The sequence below is a fragment of the Lynx canadensis genome, chromosome B2 (assembly GCF_007474595.2).
Source record: "Lynx canadensis isolate LIC74 chromosome B2, mLynCan4.pri.v2, whole genome shotgun sequence".
NCBI classification, from domain to species: Eukaryota; Metazoa; Chordata; class Mammalia; order Carnivora; family Felidae; genus Lynx; species Lynx canadensis.
Window position 1 is genome coordinate 11,402,963 of NC_044307.1, and position 17,672 is coordinate 11,420,634.

The window sequence follows — 17,672 nt, forward strand, 5'->3', positions numbered from 1 at the left end:
ATGACTAATGTCTTTATGACTGTTGACAGCAGAGCTGTTCAGGACATTGTACTTGCGGGTGGAGATTTACCTGCATTAAGCGTAGAATGATGTATTTTCAAATTTCTAAAATAAATAATGACCTAAAACACAATTCATTGGAATTAAGAGTAGAAGCAAACCTCGTATCTGTGGACAATAATGGGTTCTTCCCCAGGGTTCAGAATAAGAATCAGGCACTCATCTGTCTTCACAGAGTCAATGGTAGCTCTAAAGTAAAGAGCAGTGAAGGGGCTGGTGAAGAGTCATTGAATTTATTCCATCTGGGATTAAAAGGTTAGTTTTTGTTTCTTGGGAGCTTTTTCCCCCAAAGGATCTACTTCCCTTCAATTTAGTGCATTGGGCATCTTGGTGTGAATGAATACCATCTATCACATAAATGCCTTCCAGCCTCTAACTATTGACACCCTCTCTTTTCTGTTCTTGGGACAGATAAATAAGTTTGAACACATTACATAGTTAACATACCAGGTAAAGAATAAACTAATGAAGAAGAGAGAACATGCTATGCCATAATAAATGCTATCATTTGTCTCTTCCTAAAACACCCACCTCTTTGGTATCGTGGCCTTAGGCACCAGGCTCCCTGAGTTTTAAAACCCTTCATTCAAGAGAAAGAAAATGATAAGGGATAAAATAAAACCGTAGGCAATGTTTTGATGGTTGATTGCTTGGTTGAGAATAGGCCAAGTAGTCTTTGGCTTCTGTCCTAGGCCATATCATAGAGTCAGGTTGACTTGCTGATTAGGATAATCTATTTTAAAAATATGCTGTATAGTGATAAAGGCTTGAAACTGGTTAATTAATTTGAAAAGATGATGTTATCGAATATGTCTAAGAGAAAGGTATTTCCAGACTTGGGTTGAGGTCAGAGGTTTAAAAAAGAAAAGGTAGACAGACAGAAACATCAGCTCCTGTATCTCTGCCTTGGCCCTGGATAGCATGGCCTGTCCCAGAGTCCTGGGGCAGGCCTTACTGGGAATAGATGCTTTGAGTTGCTCTCTCTTCTGTATCTCCTGGTTGGTTTGTGGCCAGTGATGAAGCCTGGTGAATAGTAGGGTGTTACGTCATGGCAGCTGATAAAGCAGTTTAAAGCAGCCTTGGTCACATGGCCCCTTCATTAGCACAGGACCTCAAGGGGAGATCCCCTCCACTTCAGCCATTTGGGACCATGTATATTTCTACACATCTCTGACTAACAAGGAGAAATGAGGATTAAATATCTTATCTAGTGTCTTTTAGCAAAAATCCTAGAATGTTCTAAAACATTGTGTTTTCCAGTGTTCTGTCTCTAGAAAAGATTCATAGACACTAAGGTAGGGCTCTTGGAAATCAGGCTCCATGTAAGTATAAATGAATGGACCTAAATTTTAAACCTAGAGCCTGAAAGAGAAAAAACATGTACTGTTTGAGAAGTGCATTTATTAAAAATTCTGAGAGAACTTTTCTAACCCTTACATTTAAAACTTCTTCAGACTTCTTCTTTACCATATTATTCATGTGTTTTTAATAAATTACAGGACAAGGTCAGAAGTTCAGATGCTTTGGAATACGTAGATATTCTACTCTATGGGAAAGGTCTTCCCTTTCCATGGTCTGTCTTTGTTTAAGAGTTTGGTATTTTGGGGAGCACCTGGGTGGCTCAGTCAGTTGAGTCTGTGACTTTGGCTTATGTTGTGATCTCTCAGTTTGTGAGTTCGAGCCCTGCGTCGGGCCCTCTGCTGTCGGCACAGAGCCCACTTCAGATCCTCTGTCCCCCTTCTCTCTGCCCCCCCTTCCGCCCCCTCAAAAAACAAATATTAAAAAAAAGAAAAAGAGTGTGGTATTTTTAAGAGTTCATTTTCCATCAGATTTTCAAGTAATGTATTTTAGGGACCCCATATCAGGACTCTTGAAGAAAATCATTCTACTCTGAAAAAATGCTGAATTTTAGAATTTTATATAAGCAAAGAACAGTATTTTTTTTTAATGTCTACTCTTAAGCAGAGTATGAGTTCTGAGCAAAACATTGGAGATAAGAATACTGTATCAGTCAATTACTAACTTGATGTCCTCCTCCCAGATAGTTCGCTCTGCTCTGAGTTCAAAACCTGGCTCTGTCGCTCATTAGCTCTGATCTTAGGTCAGCATCTTTAAAATGGGAATGTTATCCACCCTTAGTTTGTTGCAAGGCGTTCACGAGATGATGCATGTAAAGGGCATATGCCTCTCCCTGAGTTGTAGCTGGTAGCTAGCAGAATTATTATTGCCATGTGGTTGTTATTTTTATTAAAACAACTCACCTGTGCTCTGTATAGCTAGTGATTTTTTTAATTGCTTTCTACTTTTTGTTTTATATAACTTAACCTTATTTGTTAAGCTAACATACTATCTTACTGTTCATATAGAAAATGAGTATAACTTACATGTTTATTTCACAAATTGATAGATAGAGTCTTCTGGAAAAGTCCATCAGTAGCCATCATTGGGTGGTATTTTTATACCCTCTTGTTATCCTCATTTCCCACTCTTAACCTTGGAAGTTAAACTGAGAGTCAAGAAGTGGGAATATAACATGAATGTCACAATTTGAATGACAGGCAAGGGTATGAACTCCAGGCCGGTCTGGGAATAGGAGCACATCTCCTCCACATCTCGTGTACTTGAAGGACATATTCACCGTGTTGGTGGTTTTCTTACTTGCCATCCAGATAGTCTGACCTGTTGTTTCCCTAGAGTCCACTCACTTAGAGACGCCCGTAACTTTCTCCTTTGGACGTATGGTCAGTGCCTTCATCTTTCTCCACAGCATCCGGGTCAGTGGTCATTACCAAGCTAACGTCCTGCCACAGCCAGGGAGCCCTACCTACACCACAGCCACTGCTACCCATGGTCGTGGCCTTTGAACAACGTATATCTATCTATACTTATTCACCACGTGTATGTTGCTGATCTCTCGACCTGCAAAAACAGAAAGTAAAAAAGAGCCTTTGAGTTTTGCGAGTGAACTCCCCCTCCCCTCCCCCTTCTTTCTCCTTTTCTTTTCTTTTTTTGGAGGTGAATTGCCTTCTTGAATATCAGCACCTGAGAAATGGCCAGACCATATACTCGATATTTTCAAACACGTTCAATGATCTACAAGATCCCCCCCCCCTTCCGCCACATTATAGAAATTCAGGAGTCATAAGATTTGTGGTTAGAATCAGAACTAAATGGGCATAGAAATGGACCACCATAAAAATGAAATCCTGTGTGGCTCTCTCTTGGAAGCCGTCTCAGGTTTCATGAAATTTTTCTCAGTGGGTCGAAGCCCGTTCCCTCTACCACCTGCTTAGAGTGGATTAATGATCCATGTAAACGTGAGCTCATCAAATTGAAGAAACGCAGTAGATGTGGGGAATGTTTACACGCAGGACATTTATCTGAAATGTTAATTAAAAGGTGGGTGGGAGGATGCCCCTCAGGCCGCTCCGAGAAGGCATCTGCAAAGACTAGCTTCTGAGCCAGGAGATGGTTCCTCCCCGAAGAGGCACCTGGCGGGCTGCCCTGTCGTAGCCACCCCCGAAGACACCTTGCCTTGTCTCTTGGCTCACCAGATCCAGTGCAAAATGTGGTTCAGGTCCTGGAGAAACAGTACCTGGAAGAAAAGCGGAGCGCCCTGGAGGAGCAGCGGCTCATGTACGAGCGGGAGCTGGAGCGGCTCCGCCAGCAGCTGTCCCCGGAGCGCCAGCCCCAGAGCAGCGGCCCCGACCGCCTGGCCTACAGCAACCAGACGGCTCAGCAGAAGGTGACCCAGTGGGCAGAGGAGAGGTAAGAATGGGACCCCGGTGACCCAGAGGCCTGGCTCCAGGGCCTTGGAGCTTTGGGCGAGGCATGTGAAGGTGAGGACAGACCTAAGCAAGGAAGGAAATCTTAGTCCTGTGTCTGGTCATTAGCAGTCGCCTTTTCCTGTCAGAGATTCTGTCCATCCTCGGTATGCTTACTGGGATGTTAGTCATTAAAGACCATCCCTCCCCCCTTACCCTTCGATAAAAATGGCACCAGGTTACAGTATCATTGTTGCGGGGGCTCCTGGGTTTCTCAGTCAGTTAAGCGTCCAACTCTTGATTTTGGCTCAGATCACCATCTCCTGGTTCATGGGTTCGAGCCCCCCGTCAGGCTCCTCACTGACAATACAGAGCCTGCTTGGGATTCTCTCTCTCTCCCTCTGTCTCTGCCCCTCTCCGCTTGCACTCCTTCTCTCTCTCAAAATAAATAAGTACAACTTAAAAAAATATATAAGCATTAAAAAAAAAGAATACTGTTGTTAGATATTGAAGTAGATAAAGTTGGGATTGTTCTTTAGCATAAAACCATTTCTTATTTTAAATTTCCCTTACTTTGGAGTCTCTTTAAATACAACTATGATATTAAGAAATCTAAATGTGAATTTTCAAAATTTGTGACTTAAAAATATTTATATCAGGGACACCTGAATGGCTCAGTCGAACATCCGACTTGAGCCTAGGTCATGATCTCGTGGTTCATGGGTTTGAGCCCACGACAGCTCAGAGCCTGGAGCCTGCTTCAGGCTCTCTCTGCCCCTTTCTCTGCCCCTCCCCTGCTTGCGCTCTGTTTCTGTCTCTCAAAAATAAATAAACATTAAAAAATGCTTTTAAATAAAAAAAATATTTATCTCGGAACTGAGGTAGTGGTGGAGGAAACATCACCTGTGAGGATAGTAAATTATTGCTGAGTTCTGTTGTGTTCTCACTGCAGTCTAGGCGTGATGCTGACTTAGCACTCCCAGCAGCAGTGTGCAGTGGGAACAATTATCTCTGTCCTGAAGATAGGGCACTCAGTTTACATATCCTCCTCAGTAACCCACCTGGCCCCTGAAAAGGCCAGCATCTGAACCCAGATCTATGAGTCCCATTACTAACTCGTATGTTGTTACAATAATCTTAGTAACGAAAGTAGCACCTGACGTTTGCAGAGCATTTACCAGGTGCCAGGCACTAAGTGCTTTACATGTGTCCATCTCATCTTCACAACCGCTACTATATTTTATCATTTGTACCCCACTTCACACATGAGGAACCAGGCTGAGAGGTTGAATGATTCACCCAAAGTCATTCAGCTGGTAACTTAGGACTGCGGGATCAAAGCCACGACTCCTGGGCCGGTACTCTCATTCTTTCAGCCACACTGCATCTCTCACAAGCAATGAGATGCTTAAACCTGAGCCACATTCAGGGAAGAAGAAGAAGAAGAAGAGGGAGAAAAGGGAGCCCTAGCCTGCACAACAGGCTTGCTGCGGTAACACACTTGATCGTTCTAAAGTAAGAGAAAAGAGTCAGTTGCGTTTTCCCCGGGAGCTTTCTGCTCATCTGTCTGGATACCAAAGTATGAAGATTTATCCTACTTGTAACACATTACTCTTTATCTTTTACTGTGCCTGGGTAAAAGAGACAAAGGTTATCAGATAATGCTTTTTCTGAAGAGCTGCCTTTTCCACCTTTACTGTGAACTGGTGGCTTTACTCTAATAACAGCGAGCTTGAAGGTAATTGGTGTGACTGGACCCACTGATACCCTTTCTCCCTACTTACTTCTTGTGTACTGAAGATTGTAAAAGACAAAAACAGAAAGATGCAACAGAAAAGGTAGATTTTTGTTTTGTTTTAAAAATATTTTGTAATGCTTATTTATTTTTGAGAGAGAGACAGACAGAGCATGAACAGAGGAGGGGCAGAAAGAGAGGGAAACAGGGGTGCCTGGGTGGCTCAGTTGGTGAAGCGTCTGACTTTGGCTCAGGTCATGATCTCATGGTTCGTGAGTTCAAGCCTCGCATCGGGCTCTGCGCTGACAGCTGACAGCTTAGAGCCTGGAGCCTGCTTTGGATTCTGTCTCCCTCTCTCTCTGCCCCTCCCCTGCTCACGCTCTGTCTCTCTCTGTCTCAAAAATAAATAAACATTTAAAAAAAATTTTTTAATGAAAAAATTAAAAAAAAGAAAGAGAGGGAAACACAGAATCTGAAGCAGGCTCCAGGCTCTGAGCTGTCAGCACAGAGCCTGGCATGGGGCTCGAACTCATGAACCATGAGATCATGACCTGAGCCAACGTCGGATGCTTAAGCATTGTTTTTAATGATTGTATTTTTTCCGTCAAGTGTTAAAAAATTTTTTTCCACTCAATTCCAGATTGATTCTCTTTGAGGCTCTAATTCTTAAAAGGAAGGAGAGTAGCAAGGATGATATTTGGAGCTGTCATTCAAGGAGATGAGAATGCTACAATATGGATTTCACCAGGGTCACTGGATAAAATTAAGATGTTGTTAATGATGGGCTGTTATATTAGAAGCTGGGACTCTTACCTAAATAAGTGTTGATGGCTTGTGAAATATCAAAGGACTCATACCTAAGTAAAGGTTGTGGGGCTGAAAATCAAGTATATTTAAGAGCTAGTGAGAATTACAAAGAAAACCAGAGATGTAGTTGCTCTTTCTGCAAACTTACAATGTATCATAGAGCAAGATATAAATATGTGAAAATTACATCACAATAGTCCGTTAAAAAACAGTTTTATCCAACAATAGGAAGTGTTTCAACCACATAATTATCCCTCTGTCATTGATCCCTCATCTGAAAATAACTTCCAGGAGCAGGAAATCAGCTTCATTCATTGAAGTGTTCCCAGTGCCTAGAACAGTGGTGTCTTTGGTAGGTGCTTTGCGAGTATTGACTGTGTGAAATTACTGAAGTGATAAGTGTGTGTGTGCTTGGGCAGGAAGCACAGTAAGGGAGGTGGTGGTTAGTAGAGGGTGGGACCCCCATGCTGTGGGGCTTCTGCTGCAACGTCATAGAGGATGAAGGACTTCAGGCGAGTTTGAAGGGTGGACACTGGACGGGCAGACAGAAGGCGGGAAGCATTTGGATGGGCACGCGGACACAAACAAATGAGAAACCGTGGAGAAGAGGAAGGTGTTTTGCGGATTGCATGAGAGCTGTTTTGTTTGCTCCGAGAGGTGAGTTGTATAGGAGTAGGGAGAGCGAAGTCCAAAGCTGTCCGGTAGGGCACACAGGTGCCTGCAGATTTATCCCAAGCGGGGAGACGAGGTTTTGAACTGAGGGCTGGCCTGAGACAGGCAGGAGTTTGTGTGACTGGTGGTGTCAGAGAAAGAGCCTGGGGGCTTTGAGGCTACCAGGGGTTATGAAAGCAGTAGAGAGATTTAGGGGATATTTAAAAGGAAAAATCCACAGAAGGCTTTTTTTCTGGATGTTGTAGAAAAGAGAAAAGACTGAGCTGGCTGAAAAAGAGTCAAGTCCAGGGAACTGAAAAAAAATGGTGTCACCTAGGAGAACCAGACAGACAGGATCGGTGTGCCATACGTGTTAGGGTAACTTCAGATTAACATCTTTGCAGGTGCCTCAGTGTCACTTTTGAGGTGATGAGAAAGGGGTAGAGACTGGGTATTCCAAGCTCCCCATTTTCCTATGAAGTAAGGGCAGGGGGTGTATAAATGGTAGAAAAGAGAAGGCAGATAAGCATTCTGCTAGTGTGGATTACCTTTGAACCCACCTGTGGAACCAGAACTCTTCCTTTCATTCAGTGGGTACTTCGGGGGTTTCCCACAATGGGCCGTGCACCTGACCACACAGTTCTCCCCCTGGGGTGCCTGCAGCTCCATAGGGGACACAGACATCAGTCAAATAATTACACAAATAAATGAGAAACTATAAATACAACACATCTACGGAGGCAAAAGATGTGGGGACTGAGAGGGCACGTAATGGCACATAATAATGTCCTATTCAGCCTCAGAACGTTGCAGAAGGTCTTATCAGGAAGTGCTATTGTGTGGACTTGAGGAAAGAATTCCTGCTAGCACAGAAGTCCCCCTTCTTGCCTTTTACCAACCGAAGAAATCATGTGAAACGCTTTCTCCTTATGGACTCCGGATTTCTGTCCCCTGCCCCATTCCCCTCCCCACCAGCCCCAGAAGCGCACAAAAAGTTGTAATCAGTTCTTTTCCCTAAAGGATTCCTTTATTGGTCTTTTGGCAACAGCATATTAAAATAGAAGCTTTCAGATGTTAGGGGATTTAAAACATGGTTTTTAGTTAAGTCCCTCTACATATTTGCTCCTCATCAGTCGTTACCAACAGGAAAAAAAAAATGGTTGAAAAATATTGCCTGGAAGGAGTTGCCTACCACTTTCTAAGTATACGACTCACTTAGAAGCAGAATTGGTTTCCTTTTCTTTTCGGAGTTTCTCATTTCCTTTTCTGCTACCCCACAGGGATGAGCTCTTCCGCCAAAGCTTGGCAAAACTTCGCGAGCAGCTTGTGAAAGCCAATACCTTGGTAAGGGAGGCAAACTTCTTAGCTGAGGAAATGAGCAAGCTCACTGACTACCAGGTGACTCTGCAGATCCCTGCTGCAAACCTCAGTGCCAACAGAAAGGTAAGAGTGCTTCAAAAAAAAAAAAAGAGAGAGAGAGTAAAATGTACAACAGTATGTACCGTAAGACAGCAGACAAACCTGACACCCTAAAGAACATCTGTGAGGGGCGCCTGGGTGGCTCAGTCGGTTAAGCGTCCGACGTCGGCTCAGGTCATGATCTCGTGGTCCGTGAGTTCGAGCCCCGCGTCGGGCTCTGTGCTGACCGCTCAGAGCCTGGACCCTGCCTCGGGTTCTGTGTCTCCCTCTCTCTCTGGCCCTCCCCCGTTCATGCTCTGTCTCTCTCTGTCTCAAAAATAAATAAACGTGGGGCGCCTGGGTGGCGCAGTCGGTTAAGCGTCCGACTTCAGCCAGGTCACGATCTCGCGGTCCGTGAGTTCGAGCCCCGCGTCAGGCTCTGGGCTGATGGCTCGGAGCCTGGAGCCTGTTTCCGATTCTGTGTCTCCCTCTCTCTCTGCCCCTCCCCCGTTCATGCTCTGTCTCTCTCTGTCCCAAAAATAAATAAAAAACGTTGAAAAAAAATTTAAAAAATCTGTGAGGAGATGCTGATATGAGCCGGAGTATTTATTCTTTTTAAGACTTCCTATCTACTAATATAACATTGTATGTCAACTCTACTTCAACAGTGAAAATTTAAAAAAAAATTTCCTCTATAGCCCCCCCCCCCCCCGAGTAAATATGCCCTTAGATGTGTTAAAACTAGAAATATATATAAGTAATTCCTCTTTTCTCTGTCGTGTAAATGCCCCCTTCTGGAATGGGGGGATAGTTGCCAATTTCAGAAAGGATTCTACAAGAAAGGAAGGCTTGTCGGGGTGTCTGGGTGGCTCAGTTGGTTGAGCGTCCAACTTCGGCTCAGGTTATGATCTCATAGCTCGTGAGTTCGAGCCCCGCGTCAGGCTCTGTGCTGACAGCTCGGGACTTGGAGCCTGCTTCAGATTCTGTATCTCCCTCTGTCTCTGCCCCTAACCCACTCGCATTCTGTCTCTGTCTCTCTCAAAAATAAATAAACATTAAAAAAAATTTTAAAGAAGAAAGGAAGGCTTGTATAATACCTTTTTTCTGTGCACAGAATGACTCTTTGCAGCCTTTGGGAGGTTTCCTGTCATTTCAACTCAAAGAATATTTCTTTTAAGGAGAAACTTCAAAAGACAATAATTTTGCATCCATTTATGTTTCCCCTGGCAAGCAAGCTAGAAACGAGTCAGGATTTCATTACTCTTTCTGCATTTTAGTACTTTGACCAAGCAGTTCTTTGAGAAATTTATGCTAAGTCCATAGTCATAGAAATATTCATAAAGAGGGGTGCCTGGGTGGCTCAGTCAGTTAAGCATCTGACTTCTGCTCAGGTCATGATCTCACAGTTCATGAGTTTGAGCCACACATTAGGCTTGCTGCTATCAGAAAAGAACCCGCTTCATATTTTCTGCCCCTCCCCCCTCTCAAAAATAAATAAACATTAAAAAAAAATTCATAAAGATCATGTGCTTTTTATACAAGGATGCTTATCATAATGGCCTTTATAATAGCAAAAATTTAAAATAGTCATCGGGGCGCCTGGGTGGCGCAGTCGGTTAAGCGTCCGACTTCAGCCAGGTCACGATCTCGCGGTGCGTGAGTTCGAGCCCCGCGTCAGGCTCTGGGCTGATGGCTCAGAGCCTGGAGGCTGTTTCGGATTCTGTGTCTCTCTCTCTCTCTCTGCCCCTCTCCCGTTCATGCTCTGTCTCTCTCTGTCCCAAAAATAAATAAACGTTGAAAAAAAAAATTTTTTTTAAATAGTCATGATGTCGAACAATAGAATAATTGATCAAACCAGTATGCATCCATAAAATAGATTTCTATGTTTCCATTAAAAATTGTGTCTATGAAGAATATTTAATAGCACAAGAAGGTGATCGTAAGATAAAAACTGTGGAGGGAGGATCGGGATAGGAAATTTAGTTTTGTTTGGTTCTGATTATGATAAAAAAAAAAAAAAAAAAAACATGCACGGGTATACCTATAGAAAATGGAAAATAAGCCAGAATATTCCCTCTGTGGTAGAATTTCATCTTCTTTCTGTATATGTTTTCTTCACACTTGCTGCTTTCTAATAATATATATTGCTGTAACAATCTAAGAAGTCATAACAAGACTTCATTTGGTTTCATTTGATTTGTTGTTTTTGTTTCCTTCATTCTGCAGAGAGGAGCAATCGTGAGTGAGCCAGCTATCCAAGTGCGGAGGAAAGGAAAGAGCACCCAAGTTTGGACCATCGAGAAGCTGGAGAATAAATTAATTGATATGAGAGACCTTTATCAAGAATGGAAGGAAAAAATTCCTGAGGTAAAAGAGACAAAATGGAAAGGAGATTGGGCCATGTTGAAAGCACAGAGTGTAGGTGATTTCACCATCAGAACGCACACATGCATGGCGGTGAATTTCTGTAGTCAAGCTTTGGACATCAATATTAGAAAAGTAATGTTGGGACACCTGCATGGCTCAGTCAGTTAAGCCTCCAACTCTTGATCTCAGGATCATGAGTTTGAACCCTGTGTTGGGCTCCATGCCCAGCATGGAGCCTACTTTTAAAAAAGGCAGGGCAGGGTGGGGGAAGTAAAGGAATGTAGAAGTGATCTTGAAAAAACTTCTAAGTTGGATGTTGGATCAGTCATAAAACATGTGATCCCCACACGGACAGAAACTAAATGAAGAGAACACATAACATGTTCTTATTTGGCTGCATTTTTGCTACATTCCAGGTGATATGAAATGGAACAAAGTAAGTCCGTGCTGTTTTGTCAGTGTTGTGACAAATGCACACGGATGGAGCCAGGTTGGATTTTTGTATTCATTAGCATATGTTCTGGCTCCCCTAGCTGTGATAATGGCTGGGGAGATTACGGAGAATAATTTTAGAAAGCACAATCCATTTTTTGGATGCTAGTAATGGAAAAGACGACTCAGTGAAGGAAATGAGACAAAGCACAGGGAATGGAATGAAAAAGGCTATATGTGGGGTGTGATAGGGAAGACGAGGGTGTAATTGAGCAAGAGCCCCTCCCATATGCTACTTTTATTTATGTGACATGATTGTAATTTTTACTTCTTTTTAATTTCTCTGGATAAATGCTTTCTTCTTAAATCATTTTTAGGTGCTAGTTTTAAGTAATATTCTTCAAGTTGATATTTTGTTTCTTACTGGCTCCCCACCTGCCTACCCTACCCATCAGGCAAAGCGTCTCTATGGGAAACGAGGTGACCCTTTCTATGAAGCCCAAGAGAATCACAACCTAATTGGTGTGGCTAATGTGTTCTTGGAGTGTCTCTTCTATGATGTGAAACTTCAGTATGCAGTTCCTATCATCAGCCAGCAGGGGGAGGTAAGGACAAGCCAGCCTGGGAGGAAATTGACCCAAGTGGAAGGGAGTGTGTGTGTGTGTGTGTGTGTGTGTGTGTGTGTGTGTGTGTGTGTATCTGATTTAAGTGATGCTCTTGAGGCAGATCTAGGGTGAATAGTCAGGATCATACTCTTTCTTCTCTACTAATATCAATAGAAACGCTCAAGATTAAATCATGGTTTTAAAAGATATTCATACCCATTTTTTGAATTTATGGTTCACTAGTTTTTTTGATTTTTGTTTTAATCAAATTAGAAATCTTTTGGAAACCAGCTTCCACTCTGTTGCCATGTTCATCTCTCTTTTAATCTCTTACCTTTGTGATACATCCGAGTTCCTTCTCGGCCCCTATGTGGTCTTCACCGGATACAACTTGGGAGCAAGTTGTAAATAAATAAACTTAAAAAAATAAATAAAAATGTGTTGATTCTCAAAAAATATTGAAAAAAAGCTTGAGAACCCACCTTACCTTTGAACTGATTTCTCCCATTTCCCCTTTCTCCCTCCTCTAACGGATTCCTCCATATTGGTCTCACTTGTCCAACGCCATCAGCTAATTTCTCTCAGGCGCTTGGTGCCAGTGCCAGTTGCTGTGTGGAGGTTGGATCCATGCTACTTTTACTGTGGAGCCTCACGATTTAAGACGATGGCAGCACTGTCCCCTTCATGACTCCAGCCATTGCAGCCTTGACCTGTGTCATGAAACATAACTTGGGCTAGTTGTAGCACTCTGAGGGAGCAAATTCTTGTCCTTTAATTCAGTTCTGTGCCAACAAGTGTAAGAGAGGCACCACTAAACTAGCACCTCTCCAGAGAACCACCAGGATGTTGAAGAAATTGTAAGCCTTTGTGGTTCCTCCTGGGATAGGTCTCACTCCCCCTGCTCCAGTGTGAGTTACCCACCCATTGAAGAGAGCAGACGCTCCGTGAGCCTGGTGACCACGTCTTTTGGCTTATTGCGATAAATGCAGTGCTTAGTAGCACAGTTCGGGGCATGCAGCCGATTTCTGGGTGAAGTTGTCTCATAACAACCCCCACGTGTATCTCTACTACTCGTTTCGGTATTCCAACTGGGCAGGGATTAGATCAGATGAACGAATATACGAACATGGAAAATAGACGACTCCAGGTAGGATATGATAGCTGTCTTTACTCTGTTCCTGGGCTGCCTGTAAAGGATAAGAGGGAAGATGACTCCAGAAGGCAAGTGGCAGAGAAGCAAATTTGGCTCAGCGTCAGGCAGGGTGACTGCAGGGGGTGAGAGATGGACCGAACCGGCTGTGGAAGGGGTGAGTTGCCCATGGCAGTAGGGGCGGGGCCGCTCACCTGCTCACCCGGGAGGTGGCTGCGTGCTCTCTGTCCAAGGTCAGGTTCCCCGCTGGATGCGTATTAACCTGCAGGCGCTCTGGTTCCTGCCGCAGGTTGCAGGGCGCCTCCATGTGGAAGTCATGCGAATTACAGGGGCCGTCCCGGAGCGCGTGGTGGAGGACGACTCTTCTGAGAACTCCAGCGAAGGTGGGAGCCTCGAGGTCACGGACATCAGCGGGGAGACTGTTCACCGAGTCAAGAAGCTGACTTGCCGGGTGAGGGGACAATGAGATGGACGGGTGCAGAGGAATGACCTTGTTCATGCCAAACAGTTCTGTTTTTCATAGAGCATCGTAAATGTTAACCTTCCTAACCGTAAATACAACGGTGGGCAGTACTTTCTCCAGAAGTATAGCACCCTTTCTGGTGACGCTTGATGAGATTTGAAAAGTCCATGTGTATTGGGGGCACCTGGGTGGCTCAGTCCGTTAAGCATCCGACTCTGGATTTCGGCTTAGGTCATGATCTCACGGTTGGTGGGATTGAGCCCCACGTTGGGCTCTACGCTGACAGCTCGGAGCCTGCTTGGGTTTCTCTCTCTCCCTCTCTGCCCCTCCCCTTCTCCCTCAAAATAAATAAATAAACTTAAGAACATTGAAAAATAAAAGTCCATGTGTATCTGGCATGCGGGGGGGTATGTATTGTTCAGTGAATCCTGCTTTTCCAATAAAGGTTGCATCAAAAATTCAGTCACTAGGAAAATGTTGGAGGTGTGTGCCTTTGCCAGGTTTACACACGGTAGTTGTGGTACTCTGGTACGGATTTGTTGTAGGTGGAACCCTTGATGAAAGGATGCCAGATATTTTCAGATACCAAATGGATAACTGATTTATGTAGCTCTTAAATTTGAAGAGCTCTTACATTTGAAGCAATGCACAGTTTAATGTTTCTTTATGGGAGTTATATTGCCTTTTTTTTTTTTTTTTTTTTTTTATCTCTTCAGGTAAAAATTAAAGAGGCAACCGGGCTGCCCTTAAGCCTCTCAAATTTTGTCTTCTGTCAATACACATTCTGGGACCAGTGTGAATCCACAGTGGCTGCCCCAGTGGTGGACCCCGAGGTGCCTTCCCCCCAGTCCAGGGACGCCCAGTACACTGTGACGTTCTCTCACTGTAAGGTATGGGCACCATGAGGAAACGAGCTACACGGGAGGCAATGGACCTGGGTGCGGTTCAATACGTAGAAGTTTCCCTGTAAGAATGTTTAGTAAATGTAGTATGTGTCTTGGACTTTTTAACCTCAAAATGTATTTCGGTACAAATTCCAATAATTTAAAAGTATTTAAAATAAAATCTGAAAGGCCTCTACCTGAAATCTTACACCCTATGCCCTACAACTTTTATATGTGTGTGGTCAATGGCATGTTCACACAAAAACGGGCATAGATACACTCTTACCATCACGCACGCATAACTTCTTTAAAAAGTTTTTTACAAAAACTGTGGTCATATTATACATGTTGCAGAATTGCACCTTTTAATTTAATTTTGTTTTGTTTTATTTTATTTATTTTTTAAGTAGGCTTTACACCCAGCATGGAGCCCAGTGCAGGGCTTGAACTCACAACCCAGAGATCAAGACCTGAGCTGAGATTAAGAGTCAGACGCTTAACTAACTGAGCCACCCAGATGCCTCCCACTTCATTATTTTAATTTATGTGAACTTCTCAACATGCAAGTTGCTGTAGATATTTTAATTCTTTTGAATATGGAATAGCCTTTTGTTTTTGTTTTTTTAATGGCATAGTGTTTTAAGCATAGCATTTCCAATGTGGCATATGAGTTTTTAAAGAAAATGTAAATGGACAAGGTGAATTTTTGGTGACTGTTGGCTATTCCCATCTTGTGACCATCACCTACCCTTCCTGGCTTTCACATCAGACTGCCAACAGGTTGTTTTTGACAGACAGACTCTCTTCTGTGTAATTTTGTTTTTCCTTGCACAATCCTTAACAAATACTCCAAACCCCTTCCTTTGGAAATTGTGCGTTTTCTTTCTGGTTCTATACCTATCAAATTTCACATAAGTAAAGACTGTCAGGTCTTTCTTTTTCTGAAAATAAATGGCCCACTTTTTTTTCCACCTGTATTCACCCAAGTCTGTTTCTGAAAACCCATATTAATTATTTTTTTTGTTATTTGTGTCTGAATACTCTTAAATATTCCCCATCTTTCTTTGGATCCACAAAGCTATTCATGTAGGAGTATGAAACCTGAATTTTAAGTACGTTCTGGTTAACAACTGGTTTGAGAAACACTAGTCTCAGGGACCTTGGATTCACTGCGTGACCTTGGGGTTTTTTTCATAAATAAAATGTGTAGGTTGGGGTGCCTAAGTGGCTCAGTTGGTTGAGCGTCTGACTCTTTATTTCAGCCCAGGTGATGATCCTAGAGTCATGGGATCGAGCTGCAAGTTGGGTTCCACACTGAGCATGGATCCTGCTTGGGATTCTTGCTGTCTCTCTCTGTCTCTCTGTCTCTCTGTCTCTCTGTTTCTTAAAAAAAGAAAAAGAAAGAAAGGAAACCTATGTTTGAAAAAAAAATAAAATGTGTAGATTGTACTAATTGATCGTTAGTTTGTTTTCCTTCTAAAATTCTGGTTCTGTCTCCAAATAAACTAGATAAGAAGGTAAGTAGTAGAACATTAAGTCAGTATAGCACAGGTCTTTCTAGAAAGTAGAGCCACAGGGTTGTCTTCACCTGAGATTTCACTGAGTTGTTGCTGGAAAGAAGCATGGCTTGGTCCCTTGCCTGCCACAGCGTTCAGGGTGATCTACCTCTCAGCCCACTCGGCATTCATGCCCTCACGCTCCTCTGTCTGCGTTTTATGATGAGGAATCAGAGCAGGAGAGTTTGAGAGCAAGAGCACAGACCCATGAAAATAATCATACGAAATTTAATTCTGTTCTTAGTCTCCCACGCCATCGCAAGGAGCAATCAGATGTTCTTTTTTTATGATGTGCTGATTAGTCCAAGGCAGCAGGAGATCAAGTGGTCCTTCAGAACCCAGGATGAACCCGGTGTAAGGAAGCAAGGATTCACTTCTGCGTCTCACGAGCTCTATGACATGGGACAGGTTGCTTTCTTCAGTGTCCGCATTGCCTAAAGAAAGAAATTGCATTAAATCACCTCTTCCTGCCCCTTCCAGAACTAATGTTCTGGTTCTTGAAAACCGCACAGGTGGTTTTAAGGTTGGGATCAGACTAACAACCTCCAAAGTGAATCTCTATGAGGCTAAAAGGCAAAATGGAAATTTCACCCAATTGCTTTATGCGTGATCCTTGTCACTCTTTCCTTGCTTCCGCTTATCCCAGGACTACGTGGTGACCGTGACAGAAGAGCTCCTGGAGTTCCTGGCAGATGGAGCCCTGGCCATTGAGGTGTGGGGCCACCGCTGCGCTGGGAACGGCAGCTCCATCTGGGAAGTCGACTCTCTTCATGCGAAGACAAGAACGTTGCATGACAGGTTTGTCCTTGGCTGAGCTGGGTGCAGGGTCAAGGCTGGCACTAACACGGAGGCTAAGAGCAGGGGTCCCCAGGCCTGTGTCCTCCTTTGTGAAATGGGAACGATCAAAGGGACTAGCAGTCATTGAAGACATTCAATGTGGGGAAAGGCAAATCCTTTTGAGAAACAGGACTAAAACAGCTGCGCTCCTACCTGGGGAAATGAAACCAGCCTTGGGGGTGCCTGGGTGGCACAGCTGGTTAAGCATCCGCATCCTGATTTCAGCTCAAGTCATGATCTCACCGTTCATGAGTTCGAGCCCCGCGTCAGGAGCCTGCTTGGGATTCTCTCTCTCTGCCCCTCCCCTGCTCATGCTCTCTCTCTTTCTCAAAATAAATAAATAAAACTAAAAAGAAAAAAAGAAAATCTATATGACATACATAGCACAGTGCCCAGCCCATAGAAAGTGCTCAGTGGATGGTGACTCTTTTCCTGTTACTCACAACGTCCCTGGGCAGTGACACCGTTGTTCATGGGAACGTGATTTTGCAGGTGGAATGAGGTAACTCGAAGAGTAGAAATGTGGATTTCCATATTGGAATTGAACGAGCTAGGGGAATACGCTGCAGTGGAACTCCACCAGGCCAAAGATGTCAACACAGGGGGCATCTTTCAACTCAGACAGGTACCCGGCTTGTTTTTGTCTGTTTCGTGTGTCCTTTCTCGTCCCACTCGTAACACACCGTTTCTGGGAGTTTTCTAATTATCTGCCTCTGTGTTCCCCGTTCCTCTTCCCTCCATCCCTCACCGTTCCCATCCCTGGTGCCCGCCGCTGCGTCGCGCCCCTCCCATCCCACCCCCGACCTCTGCAGGGCCATTCCCGGAGGGTACAAGTCACAGTGAAACCGGTGCAGCATTCAGGGACACTGCCGCTCATGGTGGAAGCCATCTTGTCTGTGTCCATTGGCTGTGTCACTGCCCGGTCCACCAAGCTGCAGAGAGGGCTGGACAGTTACCAGGTAA

The 17,672-nt window shown here is 43.9% G+C and overlaps 1 protein-coding gene across 7 annotated transcripts in view; it reads left to right on the plus strand.

The window, feature by feature from the left end:
* KIF13A (kinesin family member 13A) overlaps positions 1-17,672 on the plus strand; it is a 215,914-nt gene that overhangs the window by 161,892 nt on the left and 36,350 nt on the right. For all 7 annotated transcript variants that reach the window (XM_030314776.1, XM_030314778.1, XM_030314777.1 and 4 more), the window contains 9 exons: positions 3,615-3,828; positions 8,298-8,460; positions 10,642-10,782; positions 11,670-11,819; positions 13,259-13,420; positions 14,149-14,322; positions 16,519-16,670; positions 17,202-17,334; positions 17,522-17,668. In XM_030314776.1, coding sequence (XP_030170636.1) covers positions 3,615-3,828; positions 8,298-8,460; positions 10,642-10,782; positions 11,670-11,819; positions 13,259-13,420; positions 14,149-14,322; positions 16,519-16,670; positions 17,202-17,334; positions 17,522-17,668 — 1,436 coding nt within the window. The remainder of the gene's footprint in view (positions 1-3,614; positions 3,829-8,297; positions 8,461-10,641; positions 10,783-11,669; positions 11,820-13,258; positions 13,421-14,148; positions 14,323-16,518; positions 16,671-17,201; positions 17,335-17,521; positions 17,669-17,672) is intronic.